Below are 16,801 nucleotides of genomic sequence, written 5' to 3'. Positions count from 1 at the left end.
TTTCTCTTAGAGTCTATGAGATTAAAATATTATGAAATTAAAGTTTTTATTTTTATTTTTATTTTAGATTGGACTGTTTTTCTTTTTACGATCCCTAAACCAGGACGGTTCTGTTCAAAGATATACGTAGATCCAGTAATATTACTTGGCTTCGTTGCCTCTTAACGAGCACAAATGTCGAGCACGCTTTGTTCCGCCCCAGTTCTTCCAAGTGCAGACTATGTTAGCAAGTGCAGACTATGTTAGCATGTTGCATACTGCACAATTTCATCCGTATGGTTACACAAAATGATTATTTCTTCAATCTACCTGATGAATATTTCTTGGTAGATGGAAAAAAAGAGGAATCACAGGGTTACTGCTCTCGGCTTCCAATGTGAGGAAGAGAGTAGACATTGAAAACAATTTGCACAAAGATCTCAAAGAAGATGTGGATGGATTGCATTGGAGTGACATCAACGGACGATTATTTCAATGAGTTTTGAGTTGAATGATTCAAATATCAGTGTTTATAAATAGTTTGTTGGCTGGCTGCCTTTAATTGATCATGTTGATTATGATGATTGCGTTTGCGAGATTGCTAGATGTAGATGGCTATTCCTATGTATTTCTCTCGCTCTCTCTCTCTTTTGGTACAGAGGGGTGATCATACTATTCAACAAAAATCCTGCAAGGCCAGTGGGCATGATGCACGTCCTATCGTCAGATTCAATCTCCGATATACTCGGTGATATAAGAAACTATATACTCGGTGATATAAGAAACTATATACTCGGTGATATAAGAAACTAACCAATCTGCCACTTTATTCACCTTCCAAAAGACATATTGAATAGACACTACGACAGACAGATGAAGGGGGAGATATCACAGAGAAATGGATGGACCACCGTTATCTCATATCATTCCAGATTCAATCGATAATGATCTTCAAATCATCATCATGTATTAGATTATTATGGAGGGTTCGTACTCCCATTGCCACGAGCAAAAGTGATGTAACTACTGAGAAAGGGGTCAGAAAAAGAAGCTCATGATCACAAGAGGTGAAATAATGAAATAGCTGCCTACCAAATCGAATTGCTGGTTAATGAAGCCAGTGGGGAGGCAAGACAGATGAAACCTTCGAGAGACAAACCCTTGTTAGTATTTCAAATATTGTGAACCAAAGTGGACGCAGGTGGGCTTGATGAAAATGTGGAGCATTGTCTCATGCACGGGGAAACTCTTGGATAAACTTACTTGACCATATATATACTATAGATAGGGCTGGAATCAGATCGAACTAGATCGAGCCATATTCCTATCCATGTTTGATCCGAAATAATTTTGTGCACTTCAGACTGGACTTAGATCCCATTATTTTTGAAAAAAAAATTGGCTCGAGCATCAATTCGAGCCCAACCCAAGCTCAATTGGGCGAGCCCAATAAGCCTAAATTCATCCCTAAAATTAGAGCTTACATCCCTGTTACCGGTTACTGTAGCACCAGCAGGGATCCACCAATAACGATAAGAGAGAGAAAGAGAAGAAATAATAAAACAACTTAAAAGAGAAAATAATAATAATAAAAAAAAGAGAGGAAAATCAGTGTTTGATCTCCACTGGCTGTCTTTTCTTCCCTTTCCCCTCCTCCTTCTTGATGCCAAGCTTGCTCTTATTCTTCCGTCCCCATCCAAACCACCATGATACGCCAATCGGAACCAAATTTTGTCCCTTTTGGCCGACAAAAGACCGTCCTCAGAAAACCTTACCACTGTCGAAACCCTTTCCCACACCCATTCTCTTCCTTCCCTGCAGCCCTCCCCCTCTCTCCGTGACCTTTCCCACGAGGCCACGACTCCGAGAAGCATGGCAACCACTGCGGCACATGCCGGAGTGGCGGCTCCTGCCCACTTGCACGAAGCTCGGTAAAACCCTAGTTCTTATGGATTCGCACTAATGGGCCTCGGGGATGGGGGGGAGTGTATGTATTAAAAAAATAAATAAAAAAAAAAAAGAAGAAAAGAAAAGCTCTAGCCTATTAGCCTTTGTTATTCCGCTTTCGATTGTAATCTCTTGCTGTCCCTCCACGCGAGCAAGACGACCAAGATGCATCGCTCCATCGTCACAGCTTTGCTTCCTCTGCTGTAGTTCTTCTTTTATTCCCACACCGGAGACCCCACCGGTTATCCCTTCTCTATCTATTCGCTTTCGGGCCGGGGCTTGGGCATGTTGGGCTCGGGCTTGGGTCGGACCAATGATATATCCAAAAAAATTCGAGCCCAATCTGAAAGAAGAATGGACTATATGTTTGAATCCAAATTCAATCTGATTTTATTCGAATCTAACCCATAGCCCAACCTGAAGGACTGGCTCTCAAAATCCATCGAGCCAGCCTGATCCCATTTCTAGCCTTAACAATAGATAAAGCCGATGAAAAGATACTGTAACAGCATATAAGAATTTCTTCATCCATAAGGATGGCATCTGGATCGGGCTAGATTGGACAAAGGTACGATCAAATACAAGTTGGATAAACAAACAATAAATTCATACATGAATGAGAAATTCTTGGTACATCGTAGGCAGTGTAGAAAATCAGATGTGGAGTGCACCGCTTTACCTGATTAATCCACATAGCCATCACTTTCCAACATGCATTTAATGCCTGTAATTCTGCTTTTCGTTTAAAAATTTTTGAATGACGAAAGTGCCCCTCCTTTTTAGAAAAAATTATGATTTTCCATAGCATATTATGATATCCTATGTTAAATTATGACTTTCCACATGCAGGATGTCATAATATAGTTAAAAAATTATGACATCCTGTGGTATATTATGACATCTTGCGTCAAATTATAACTTCTTGTACACAGAATGTCATAATATGGCTTAGGATGTCATAATATAGGAGGGATATTTTTGTCTAACTATTTTTCAATATGTATTTAATGTCTGCAATTCTGCTTTTTCATTTGAAAATTTTGATGATGAAAATGCTCTTATTCTTTGAAAAAATTATGATATTCTGTAGCATATTATGATATTTTGCATCAAAATTATGACTTCCTGCACGTACGATGTCATAATATAGGCATAAGATGTTATAATTTTTTTTAAAAAATAGAAGTATTTTCGTCATTCAAAATTTTTAAACAAAAAAAAATTACAGACATTAAATATGTATTGGAAAGCGATAGCTACATCGACCAATCAAATAAAACGATGCACTCTGCATTGAATTTTCTACACCGCCCATGATGCACAAAGAATTTCGCTACAGGAATATGTTAAAAATAAAATGAGAGCCTCAACATGATGTGCTTAAAAAACATCTAGCCAACTCAATCTGTTTAGCTGTAGTAAATGAGTCGACTTGGGTCAAAGTTATATTTTGACCTATCAACCCACTTCTTCCTCCCCTTGCACTTGCTTTCCATCTCAAATTCTAACATATCTGAGTTATATTGAATTAAAACATGGACTAGCATGGCTTCAACCACTACATTCCACCTATGCTTATCACTATCACTAACCCCATGGGCACTACCGCAGCCTTGCTACTTGAAGGACTCCATGCCTTACTTCATCTCCTCCGGCGACCATCTTCAAATAAATTATCATCCCCTCCCACCTCCCTCTCCTTTCTTGATCCATGCCTTCACCCCTCACGAGTCCTTAAAGTTGTCACCCCTTTCATGGCCCTCACCATCGTTTAGGCAAATAACCAATGTTTATTTATACTCATTTGAGTTCTAATTCGAAGGAGGAGAAAGAAATAATTTTTTAATCTCATTACACTCAAATCTCTCAAAAAATTTTGTAGAAAAGTAATAGAATTTGTGAAGATTTTAGGAGCCCTTTTCTTTCATTAATTCATAATAAATTAAAATATAATTTCTATTTGTTCTAGTGAGACTGCTCTTGTATAATTTAAGCCAGATTCTAGTGCAAATAGAATATAACTTTTCTAAAATAGATATGATTAGTGAAAATAAATATGAGAATGTTAAAATTTTATATGATATAGATTTCAACTTTTATATGACTTTATTTCCATTACTCTACCTAATTCAATTTGAATTAAGAGATACATTCGATCAAATTAAAAAAAAAGGCTTAATTTGACCGACTTATTTCTAAGCCTAAAGGATGGAATTTGGCACTAATTGCTCAGGGCACCACATCTTTTAGAGGATGACGCCACATTATATAATTCAAAAATTATTTTTTTTTAAAAAAAATCATCTCAATCGGATATTATATGGCCAAATTATGATCTTTGAAAGTTAAGCATATGATTCAGTTTTTTCAATATGATGGATCATCTTCTGGATCTTATCAATCCTCCTCGTAGTAGCTAATGTAATCTATATTAAGTTTGATTATTCTTCTAAATTTGATTCTAATAATAATATATGATTATTAATAGAAAATATGGGTTTATCGATGTAGAGAGAGAGAGAGAGCATATGTATTTTTTGTGGAGAGAGAGTGCATAAGTATGTGAACCTTGGACAATTTTGTCAATAGACCATATTTCCACTACACATGACTAAGCCAGTGGTGATGGTGGTCATATAACAAAAGATTTTTTTTTTTTTGGCTAAGATAACAACATAATTAGGATTGCATATTTAAATTATACTTCATATTTAAGGATGGCAGTACTTAATCTATTTGACTCATTTAATTTGACTCAATCCACTATAGATAGGGTTAAGTTACTTGTTTAACAAAATGATCACATTTAAGTCTGAATTTTTAATATATTAAATAAATAGATTGTATTTGGCTTGATAGTTTTTTGATCATCTTGGATCCGTTTCCAATCGGTATCCAGACCCGTGACCACATTGTTGCACATTCCAGAGGATGAGAAGTGGGCCATGTTTCTTGTCTCATAACCTTCCCACTGTAATCAAGATCCGCAACTTATCTCAAGCTTCCACTTGGCTAAAAACTTTTTGTTTGGACTTAAAATACTAGCGTTGTTTGGCTTGTGAGTATCCAATTCCGGTTTCCTATGCACTTATTTGTCGACTTGCTACAGAGCACTAGCAATCAAATGGTGCAAATTAAACATCCGGTTGGAGTCTGCTATGTTCGAAACTAACTTTCTATTTTAAATTTGTTTTGTGGTTTTCTTTTTTTCTAAAAAAAAAAAATCACACCTTTCCTTGTTTTTTTCTGCGGTTGCATCACCCCGGGCAGTACTTTACTAATTAATTTAAAAAATAAATTTATTTACAAAAATAATTTAATTTTTAACTTATTTACTAAAATAATGCAAACAGGATAAAACGTCATTCAAAATAATGTTTTTTGATTGCCATCTCACCACCCCATTTCATCCAAATTTTTACGTAGATGAAAAAAATAAAATAAAATATCATTTAAATTGTTTTGAAATGATGATAGTTTTTGAAAACGCATTTCAAATGGCGTTTTGAAAATTCATTTCTACTTTTCTATTTTTTTTTCTTCTTCATTTTATTTCAAAATATCATTTTATTCTAAAAATATCATTTTATCCCAAAAACATCATTTTATTCTTTTTTTTTCATGTTATCCCAAAAACATCATTTTATCCAAAAAACGTCATTTTTTTTCCTTTTTTACGATATTTTTTATTTTTTTTAATTTTTTAAGATATATTTTTTTGGATATTTTTTTAAAAAAATTAATTTTAAAAGAAGATTGTAATTTTAAATGATGATTTTTATTTGAATTATTTTTTTATTTTATTTTTTAATTTTTTAATTTATTTTTTAGGGATATTTTTTTAACAAAATTAATTTTAAAAGGGGATTGTAATTTGAAATGATGATTTTTATTTGAATTAAAATTAAAATTTTAATTTTTTTTCATATATTTTTTTAAAAAATAATTTGAAATGGGGATAATAATTTGAAATGACATTTTCTATTTGAATTAAAGTTAAAATTTTAATTTTATTTAAATTTTTAATTTCTAATTTTTATTTTTTTTCCCATTTTTTTACTTTTTATGGTATTTTTTATTTTTTTTTTTTTTTTTTGAATACAAATTAAAATTTTAATTTTTTATAATTTTAAATTATAAATTTAATTTTTTTTCTATTTTTACTATTTTTTCTATTTTTATGGTATTATTTTTAGGTATTTTTTGCTTTGTTTGAAATATTTTTAAAAAAATTAATTTGAAATGGGGAAAGTAATTTAAAATGATATTTTTTATTTGAATTAAAATTAAAAATTTTATTTTTTTAATTTTAAAATTATAATATTTATTTTCTTCATATTTTTTTATTTTTTTCTTTTTATGATATTTTTTATTTTTTTTTAATTTTTAAAGATTTTTTTTGAGATATTTTTTTAAAAAAATTAATTTGAAATGAGGAAAGTAATTTGAAATGATATTTTTTATTTGAATTAAAATTAGTTTTTATTTTTAAAATTTAAAATTATAATTTTATTTTTTTCTTATTTTTTTCTAATTTTTTCTTTTTTATGGTATTTTTTATTTTTAATTTTTTAAGATTTTTTTGGATATCAAAAACGCTATTGTTTCTTTTTTTTTTTCATTTTATCCCAAAAACTCATTTTATCTTTTTTTTTTTTTTTTAAATATTTATCCCAAAAACGTCATTTTATCCCAAAAATGCTATTTTTTTCTTTTTTACAGTATTTTTTTTTTTTAATTTTTTAAGATATTTTTTTTGTGATATTTTTTTAAAAAATTAATTTTAAAAGAGATTGTAATTTGAAATGATGATTTTTATTTGAATTAAAATTATTTTTTAAATTTAAAATTATAATTTTGATTTTTATTTTAAAATATAATTTAAAATTATAATTTGAAATGGTGACAACCTTTCATCTATAAAAAAATAAAAATAAAAAATATACTAAAAGAAATCAAATGATGCAATATAGAACTATGTTGTGAATTTTATTCTATATCGCTGCTACATGTTGTAATGAAATTTTAGTGAAATAATAATTATAATTTAAATTGAAGTAAATAATGATAAAAATAATAATTATTATGTTAAATATGTTATATCTAACGTATCAGAAATTTTAAAAACGTTACAACTATTATTATGTCGCCATATCAGCCGTTCAATGCTTCCCATAAATGAAAAGGGGTAATAATTTGTGGGAGGGGCAAATAAAAAATAAGCATCAACTATCAAGGCGCCACCTTCTCTCATGTACTAACGTGCGCTGGAGGCGTCCCTTAGCAAAACGGCGCAGGATTAGGGGCTTCTCCCTAACCTGAAGGAATCCAACAACCATGGCGACGAAATAACGTGCTAGCGTCCAAAAACGCAGTTGTCGATCCCATCTGGAGACATGATGGACGGCCTAGATTTATTGATAGAAGACGTGTACGGCTCGATCTCCTCGACGAACCATCTGGACAGCCTTTTCCAAACACTGCGCTGGAGGAGCAAGTTTCGGGCCCCGCACCCTCCAAATTTTTTTTTTAAAAAACATTCAGCATAAAAAAGTAAAATATTTAATATTGTTTGAAAAATAAAATAAAAATAAAAATTTTAATTTAAAATTAAAAAAATTTAATTTTAATTAAATAAAAATCATAATTTCAAATTACAATCTCCTTTTAAAATTAATTTTTTAAAAAAAATATCAAAAAAAATATATCTTAAAATATTAAAAAAAGAAAAATACGGTAAAAAATGAAAAAATGACGTTTTTGAGATAAAATGATGTTTTTGGGATAAAATGATATTTTTGGAATAAAATAAAAAAAAATAAAATGGTGTTTTGGGATAAAATGACGTTTTTGGGATAAAATGAAAAAAAAGGAAACAATAGCATTTTTGATATCTCAAAAAAATCTTAAAAAATTAAAAAAATAAAAAATATCATTAAAAAAATAAAAAATAAAAATTATAATTTTAAATTTAAAAAATAAAATTTTAATTTTAATTCAAATAAAAAACATCATTTCAAATTACTTTCCCCATTTCAAATTAATTTTTTTAAAAAAATATCACAAAAAAAATCTTTAAAAATTAAAAAAATAAAAAATATCATAAAAATAAAAAATGGGAAGAAAATAAAAATTATAATTTTAAAATTAAAAAAATAAAATTTTTAATTTTAATTCAAATAAAAAATATCATTTCAAATTACTTTCTCCATTTCAAATTAATTTTTTAAAAAAATATTTCAAACAAAGAAAAAAATACTAAAAAATACCATAAAAATAAAAAAATAGTAAAAATGGAAAAAAATTAAATTTATAATTTAAAATTATAAAAAAATTAAAATTTGAATTTGAATTCAAAAAACATAAAAAAAATAAAAAATGCCATAAAAAAGTGAAAAATGGGAAAAAATAAAAATTGTAAATTAGAAATTTAAATAAAATTAAAATTTTAACTTTAATTCAAATAGAAAACATCATTTCAAATTACTATCCCCATTTCAAATTATTTTTTAAAAAAATAAATAAAAAAATTTTAAAAATTTTAATTTTAATTCAAATAAAAATCATCATTTCAAATTACAATCTCCTTTTAAAATTAATTTTGTTAAAAAATATCCCTAAAAAATAAATTAAAAAATTAAAAATAAAATAAAAAAAAAAAAAAAGAGGAAAATGAGAAAAAATTTAAAATTTAAAATTTAAAATTTAAAAAAAATAATTTTAATTCAAATAAAAATTATCATTTCAAATTACAATCTTTTTTAAAATTATATTTTTTTAAAAAAATATTTCAAAAAAATATATTTTAAAAAATTTAAAAAAATAAAAAAACCGTAAAAAAGGAAAAAAATGACGTTTTTGGGATAAACTGACGTTTTTGGGATCACATGAAAAAAAAGGATAAAATGATATTTTTGGGATAAAATGATATTTTTGGAAGAAAATAATATTTTTGGAATAAAATGAAGAAAAGAAAAAAATAATATTTTTTAAAACGTCATTAAAAATGACGTTTTCAAAAATACCATTTCAAGTGGCGTTTTCAAAACGTCATTTCAAATGGTGATTTTATTTTATTTTTTTTTGTCTGCGTAAAAATTTTGGTGGAATGGGATAGTGAGGTGGCAATCAAAAAATATTATTTTGAATAATTTTTTATCCTGTTTGCATAAATAAATTAAAAATTAAATTATTTTTATAAATAATTTTTTTTTAAAATTAATTAGGTAAAGAACTCTCACCCCGGACCCCCTGACCGTTTGGCCTCGTTTGACAAGCTAGTACAGGGACATCATCTGATAGCTGTCAAGATTTGTCCGAATGCTTAACTCTCAAGCAACAGCATGTTTGCTGATTACTGCTCAACAGGAATAGCCAATCCAGCGTGTATTTGTCGACCAACAAATTGGCATCCCCAGCTCTCTTTCTCGCTGTCTCCAGATTTCAAAATGTAATGGGTAAAAAGTTCTGTTTGCTGATCAGTGCCTCTAGCTACATTTTCTTTTGTTTTTGCGGATAATCAACCCTTTGTTTTCTACCTTGAGCCACTTGCCTTTCATGAGGTATCCAATCCAACGTGCACAACCGTCATCAAAAACAGCACCAATAATTTTGCCGACACCCGCGTACAAGTTCACACCTCGGACCACCACACTCTCGCACTTGTCTCTCTTTCCTTCCTCCATTGGTTACCAAATCCTTCACACGCCGCCTTTTTTGTACTTCCCAGAAGATTTTCCGACGAGGTTCTCACTTGCTGGTGATGAGAAATTGCCCCCTGGATCCTCTCCCGGATTCCGGCTGGTTTCCTCCATGTGGTTCCTCTGGTTGTTTCTCTTGTTCTGCTCTTCTGGGCCCTTCACTGAAGCAAAATGCAAATTTCCGGCCATCTTCAACTTCGGCGACTCGAATTCTGACACCGGCGGTTTCTGGGCAGCGTTTCCGGCGGAGCACAGCCCATTTGGCATGACCTACTTCAAGAAACCGGCTGGCCGAGCCTCCGATGGGAGACTTGTCATCGACTTCTTAGGCATGTTGACGTGAAAACAATGTGGTTATCATTTTTCTTTGAGGGAATCTTGCTACTGTTAAATATTTGAATTCCATAAGCGCTAAAAAACTTGATGAGTTTAGAGTATTTCCTTTGACCTCGCATATGTCATGATTTTGATCTTCTTTGCGTTGTTTTCTCTGTTTCAATGGTTGCAGCTCAAGCTCTGGGCCTGCCATTTCTTAGCCCATATCTGAAGTCCATCGGCTCAGATTTCAGGCATGGTGCCAACTTTGCAACGGCGGCTTCCACCGTGCTGCTGCCCAACACCTCACTCTTTGTCACCGGAATCAGCCCCTTTTCTTTGGCCATTCAGCTCAATCAGATCAAAGATCTCCAGGCTCATGTCCTCGAGCCAAATCATTATGGTATGTTGCATTAATTCCTCATGTACTACCCATCACTGAATCAATTAACGCACTCATGAAGATTGTGCCTGTATGCTTATTTATTGTTCGTGGCGAAGATGTTCTAGAGGAATCACAATTTTGTTTCAATTACTTATGGTTAAGAGATTGAAAGAATAACTTGTGAGGGAAATGATTCTATTCATCAAAGTTAGGATTTCCAAATAACTGAACATATATAATGGCAAATTAGAAGCGTAATTCTTTTGATATTTTCCTGTTGAGTTTTAATCGTGGGAAGGGAAAGAAGAAGAAATGCAATAGAAGTTATAATCATGAAACAGACAGCAAGCAGGGTGTTGATGGGCCAGGCCTGATGTCCTTCCAGGGAAATTGCATATGAGAAATTATTTGTGCACTGCGGGCGGCGGTGTAGAAAATCCGACGTGAAATGCACCTGATTGATTCACGTAGTCAGCACTTTCCAAGCGTATTTAATGTCTGCAGATCGATTTTTTTGTATAAAAATTTTTATGACGAAAATACCCATGACATTTAGAAAAAATTATGACATCTTGCAATGTATTATAGCTAGGATGTCAAATGGCAAAAGATATCATAATATGGAAAGGATATTTTTGTCCAACCACTTTTCAATGAGTATTTAATGATCGGTTTTTCGTTGAAAATTTTGAATGACGAAAATACCTTTGTTCTTTGAAAAAAATTATGACATCCCGTACATATTATGATATTCTGTATTATATTATGACATTTTGTGACAAAAATTATGACTTTTTGAATACAAGATGTCATAATATGACATAGGATGTCATAATTTTATCAAAGAATAAAGATATTTTCATCATACAAAATTTTTAAATGAAAAAATCGATCATAAGCATTAAATGCATATTGGAAAGTAACGACTACATGGATCAATCGGATAAGATGGTATGCTCTATATCAGATTTTCTACACTGCCCACGGTGCACAAAGAATTTGCCAATTTCATACAATGCCAGGCCAACCAGTTCGTGGCCTAATAATCCTGGCAATTGCCATTCTATCAGAGATAACAACAAAATTGACTTTTAAATTATTTAGGAATACTATGCCGGATGGTGGGATAATGCAAACTTGATGCATGATTGAGTAATTATTTAAATCATCGTGGAATATTGCATGATTATATTCATCATTTGAGCCGTGACGCAGGGAATCTTCCCCATCCAAAGATCTTCAGCAAAGCACTATACACCATAGACATTGGCCAGAACGACTTCACCTCCAACCTAAATGCCATCGGAATTGAAGGGGTAAAGCAATATCTTCCTCAGGTGGCCTCGCAGATTGCTTGGACAATAAAGGTCGAGTAGCATTGTGCATTTTTTGGGATAAAATTGGATATATTAAATTAATCTCGAGTAAATACATCCTTAAGAACCAAAAAAAGATAAATACAAGATAACTTAGAAAGGATATCTACTCTGATGTACATTTGGCCTTTAGGAACCTTTGAAACATGTGCCTACATGCAATGTCTAATTTAGATAGCAATAAGTTTACTCATGGGATCCAAGTGGTTGCAGGAGTTATATGACATGGGAGGGCGCAACTTCATGGTATTCAACCTGGCTCCAATCGGCTGCTTTCCGGCATTCCTCACAGAGCTCCGTCATAATATCTCGGATTTGGATGAGTATGGATGCATGATTTCATACAACAATGCTGTGGTGGACTACAACAATATGTTGAACGAGACTCTCCATCAAGTCCTGGACGTGCTCCAAGATGCTTCTGTGATATATGTGGATACTCATTCTGTTAAGCTCGAGCTTTTTCAGCATCCCAAAGAGCATGGTGAGCTTTATGGCCACTACATATTAAAATATATTTTGAAAGTTTAAAATCTCTGGGAGGAATTGGAACTAGAACTTACATAAACTGAATCTAAATTGAGGAGCTTCATTCATAATTTTCTCATAATTGTATTGCCTTTGGCCTCATCTTGAACTTTCTTATGAATGCATGAAATCTTTCTCCATCCTTTTTTTCTTCCTTCTTATTTCATTCTTATATTCATTTTTCAATGACAGATTTTGTTCTTGAAACAATTTTCGTTATATTATTATCTCTTGCTATATAATTCTTCGCAGATTAATCACTTCTGGTTCCCTACATATTACTATTCGATTATGTAACAAGCATTACGTTATCACCTATGCTTCATGGCAATTTCAACGTAATTACATTACCTACGCGTACTCATATGCTGCATTCTTCTTTCAGGCCTTCTATATGGAACTAAAGCCTGTTGTGGACATGGAGGTGGTGCTTATAACTTCGATCCAGAGGTATTTTGTGGAAACAGCAAGGTGATCAATGGTATCAATATAACTGCAACTGCATGTGAAGATCCACAAAATTATGTGAGCTGGGATGGGATTCATGCCACCGAAGCTGCAAACAAAATTATAACATGGGCTGTGCTTGGTGGCTCTTATTCGCATCCTTTCTTCCCTCTTTCCAAGCTTTGTGACTTGCAGCCGATTGGATGATCAACACATGCCGAGCTCAATATGTAGGTAAATAATCCATCAAAGTTATGGTTGCTGGCAGGCATATTGCTCCGTACCGATGAAAAGAGGTATTGAGGGGGAGAAATTGAGTTGTGGTCGAGTGAATTGCAAGGCTCCCCTAATTCCATAAATTATGAGCGGAAATAAAAATTAATAGAAAAACCATCATTACAGTTGAAGTCTCTCAAAACCAAGCAAAGTCTAATGCCTAATTTCATCCAAATACTTGACTAATTAGCACAACCTTTTCACATTCCGTTTTGAGAGCAGTGAGTCTCAGTTTTTCTTGTGAGAGAGAGAGAGAGAGAGAAGGTGAGAGATCTATCCATATTATAATTATTTATGTTCAGTTTTTTTAGGATGCACCATCCAAGAAACACATCGAATCTTCCGTCGGTGTGGCCACTGAGACGAACCTCAGTTGATACCGTTTTGCTTTTAATAAAAAACAAAAGAATTTAAAGGATAACGTATAGCAAAGCTGCTAGTAAATTGAGCAGAACTTTCATCAGCAGAAAAAACAATCAGATATTTCTCTTGCACGAATCGACTGACAAACTCTTAAAAGATTTCCCACACTGGGCCACATTTGTTGGAGTCGCTTAATTAAAACGGGCCTAGGCCCACTGTAAACAGTATTATGCCCTGATGCCCAGCAGCATCGAGTAAGAAGAACCTTTGTCGAGAAACGGCAAGTTCTCATACTCATTTAATGACTGTGTCAGGATGGACCTATCGTGGAGTATTGGTGTGACATGTAAAGTGACACAGTAGAATTGGAGGTTAGCTAAACAAGTTGGTAAAGTCCCTTAATGGTTGTAGCAGAGACCTATCTAGGTTCCACTTATCTTCACCGGAATTTTTAGTGGTGAGGGATATCTGGGAGGGGGCAGTCCTCCCTTTCTAAAGCTCAATCCATTGATTATGGTAGTAACTTTATTTTACTTCCCTCTTTCCATATCTGCACCAGAATAAGCACTCAGATTTTCGACGGGGTTCATGAGGTTTACATTCGAGACTCATGCATGCTGATAGGTTAACATATAATTCACAGTGATTTGCAATGTGACAGTCTAATAAAACCCAATATTAATCAATTTAGCTAAAATGTATAGATTTGATGCAAAGCAAGAATGTCAGGCTAACACAATTTCAAATTCTTATTCACACTATAAATCTATGCAAGTGTATATTGCTCATAGAATCTGAAGACCAGGCTAATGCTTGAATAGTTATGCATGTCATGTTTTATATCTTCATACTTGACAGGCTTAGAATATTTTAATCTCTTTTGAGTGATGTCATCATTTGCTTGTGCCGGTGATTTAGATTGTCAAGGAAGATGGGTAGTGGCACATCTTCTTTGGACAATTCTTTCCAACTAGCATACGGAAGTAACATCGATCTCTCAATCATATATGGGCACCGGGATGTGAGGAAAGTGAAATAGTATTGAAGAATGATGATGCCGGAGATTTAAGGTGATTGCTAACTTGAAATGAATTATCTTGGGTGAGGCTCAACAAGATGTGCGTCATCGAGAAACATAGATTTTTCTCATCTATAAAAAATGATAATAAGTAAATCACAAATAGAGACAAGAAACACCCGACTGCAATCATTTTGAATCAACAGTAGCAATGAGAAAGAAGATTTTTAGTTACAAAAAAAAAAAGAAAAAAAGAAAAATTGGAGCCATAGTCTTTTTTTTTTTTCCTCCCTCTTTTTTTGGCAAAAGAATGGAGCCATAGTTTACAAGATGGTTTTCTTCATAGCCGGATATTCCTTCCGAGTAGCAATTCCCCTTCTCAATTGTCCACATATGACTCATCTCTGCAAGCCAAGACCAAGAGTGGATACCTCATAGATCTCTAGAAATCCAAGAACAATGAGGCAGTCCTGATCTCAAGGTGCACTTCCATCCTCAATGACTGGTTGAGTTCTCATCATTGTTGCAGAAGGCATCTTACTCCTCCCAACCCAGATAATGCCCAAAGCCTCACCATCCTCGGCCTGGCTTTCCATGTCCTCCATTTTCTTATTCCTTCCCAACCTAAAGATTCCCAGCCCAACCAAACCCACCAGGACCAATCCAACTACACCGCCAGCACATCCTACCACCCAAACTTCCCATCCACCCTCTGTTTTCTGTTCCACTGCAGGAGTTGAGCCTGGCACCACCGAAGGGACGACGATCGTGAAGTGACCTGTGCTCGCCGCTGAACAAACATTCTTCGAAACCATGTCCTTCAGATGCACCGATCCATCTCGTCCAAACCTGGCACATTTTACTGGGGAATCGATTCCTTTCGGCAACTTAACTTCCGGGAAGGTAACCGAAATCCCATCTCCAAGCAATGCGAGCTCGAGCTCCCTCATGCTGCCAGAAGTCACATTGGATGCATCATAAGCTAAGCAGCCGACGATGGGAGCGACGAGGGAGTAACCAGGGACATTGTAATAGGAGAAGGATCTGTTGCCCAGATCATGGTAGACAACGACCAGCCTCCTCACGGGAGGAACCGGGATCGCCCTCGGTGGGATGTAGATCGAGCTGTAATTTGCTCCCCTGGTCCACAGAGTGCCGCTTCGGAGCCTCAAGACCCAAGCTCTGATACCCGAGAGATCACGAGGCAGAGACACCTCGTATACCACACCTGTTCGACGGCGAAGAAGCTGTTTGGATGCATAGTCTCGGATGGTAGAATTCAAAAATTCGATCGATGTGTTCGAGCTTTGCGCAAAAGAGAGAGGAAAGAGGGAGAAGACAAGCAATGCTATGCACCAACCTCGCCCTGGCTCCATCAAACCATCCAACTCACGTGCCGATGCGTTGCAACCACCTATCGGTGAGAAGCCCGCAAATGCTGACGCTCTCTAACCGCTCCCCTCTCGACACGAACCTCTCCGAGTCCGCGACGTCGAGAAGCTCTTGGAAGGCAGGCAGCGGGGGAATGTGAGAGGAAATGGGGTCAGAGGAGGTATGATTGTGAGAAGTTTTGATGATGGAGGGGTGCAGAGGGGAGGAGAGTAGAAGGGAGGCCATCTTGCAATAGTATAATAAGATCCCAGGGGAAAGGGAAGAGGAGGGGAAGGGGCCCATTCTAATTCATCATTGAGAACTTTGTTCGGTCAGGCCTTTTAGGCCTTCTTTCCACGGTTCTGCCAAGAGATGCACGGAGAGGGAAAATGGGCACAACGTGGAGGATGGAGGGGGGGGGGGACGGGTCGACACCAAAAGGGAACGGAAATGGGCTGGCTTTTCTTAGAACTGGAAAGCATAAGAAATCCTATAGTACGAGCTTTAATTTACCTCCAAGGTGGGATGGTGAAAAAGGCTTTGAGGCCTAGGGCTTGGTGGAGGCCGGCGCGGCGGCACGTGCAAGGTGTCAGATTGGGTGGAGGGGTCAACCTCTCGCGCAGATTGGTCAACGAAATCTGCGGCAAGATTTCGGGGCTTTGGGGTTGCTGGTCACTGACTATTCTTTTTAGCGGCTGACAGCTAACGGGATCCTGCGAAGCTTTGAACAGGGTTTTAGACGAAAAATTATTGGTTGATCCAGATCCAAAAATGACGTGGTGAACCTAGTTTTTTTGGTAGTAAGAGTGTAATATCGTTGATTACCATGCAAAATATATAGGAAAGAGTACCAAAATGGCCCGTGTACAGTGATCCCGAAAGCAGGCCAACAGTAAAGAAATATTACGAGGATACATCTGAATATAAATTGAAAGAGTATGAACAGAAGTGAGAACATCACGTAAGATAGCAACAGTAAAGTATTTAAGTAGAAGCCTGCACACGAATATAAAGGAAGTAGTATAGAATGAACATATTCATTCCAGCCGGCCTGATTCAGGATATCAACAAACAGATGCTGATTGACGAACTCCAC

At 34.4% G+C, this 16,801-nt stretch overlaps 2 protein-coding genes across 2 annotated transcripts; one reads left to right on the top strand and one right to left on the bottom strand.

Moving 5' to 3' along the window:
- The first annotated feature begins 9,695 nt into the window (after positions 1-9,695).
- LOC140859064 (GDSL esterase/lipase At4g01130-like) lies at positions 9,696-13,084 on the top strand. The gene is made up of 5 exons (XM_073260374.1): positions 9,696-9,955; positions 10,135-10,344; positions 11,542-11,693; positions 11,916-12,186; positions 12,616-13,084. The coding sequence occupies exons 1-5, from the start codon at positions 9,739-9,741 to the stop codon at positions 12,882-12,884; spliced, it is 1,119 nt and encodes a 372-aa protein (XP_073116475.1). The 5' UTR covers positions 9,696-9,738; the 3' UTR covers positions 12,885-13,084.
- A 1,583-nt stretch (positions 13,085-14,667) lies between these two features.
- Positions 14,668-15,860, bottom strand: LOC105048237 (uncharacterized). The gene has a single exon (XM_010927487.4). It carries the CDS (start codon positions 15,708-15,710, stop codon positions 14,811-14,813), a length of 900 nt encoding a protein of 299 aa, XP_010925789.2. The 5' UTR covers positions 15,711-15,860; the 3' UTR covers positions 14,668-14,810.
- Positions 15,861-16,801: the final 941 nt, after the last annotated feature.

Source organism: Elaeis guineensis, chromosome 7, assembly GCF_000442705.2.
Source record: "Elaeis guineensis isolate ETL-2024a chromosome 7, EG11, whole genome shotgun sequence".
NCBI lineage: Eukaryota > Viridiplantae > Streptophyta > Magnoliopsida > Arecales > Arecaceae > Elaeis > Elaeis guineensis.
The sequence above is the reverse complement of the archived record's forward strand: the minus strand, read 5'-3'. Positions and strand labels throughout refer to the sequence as shown.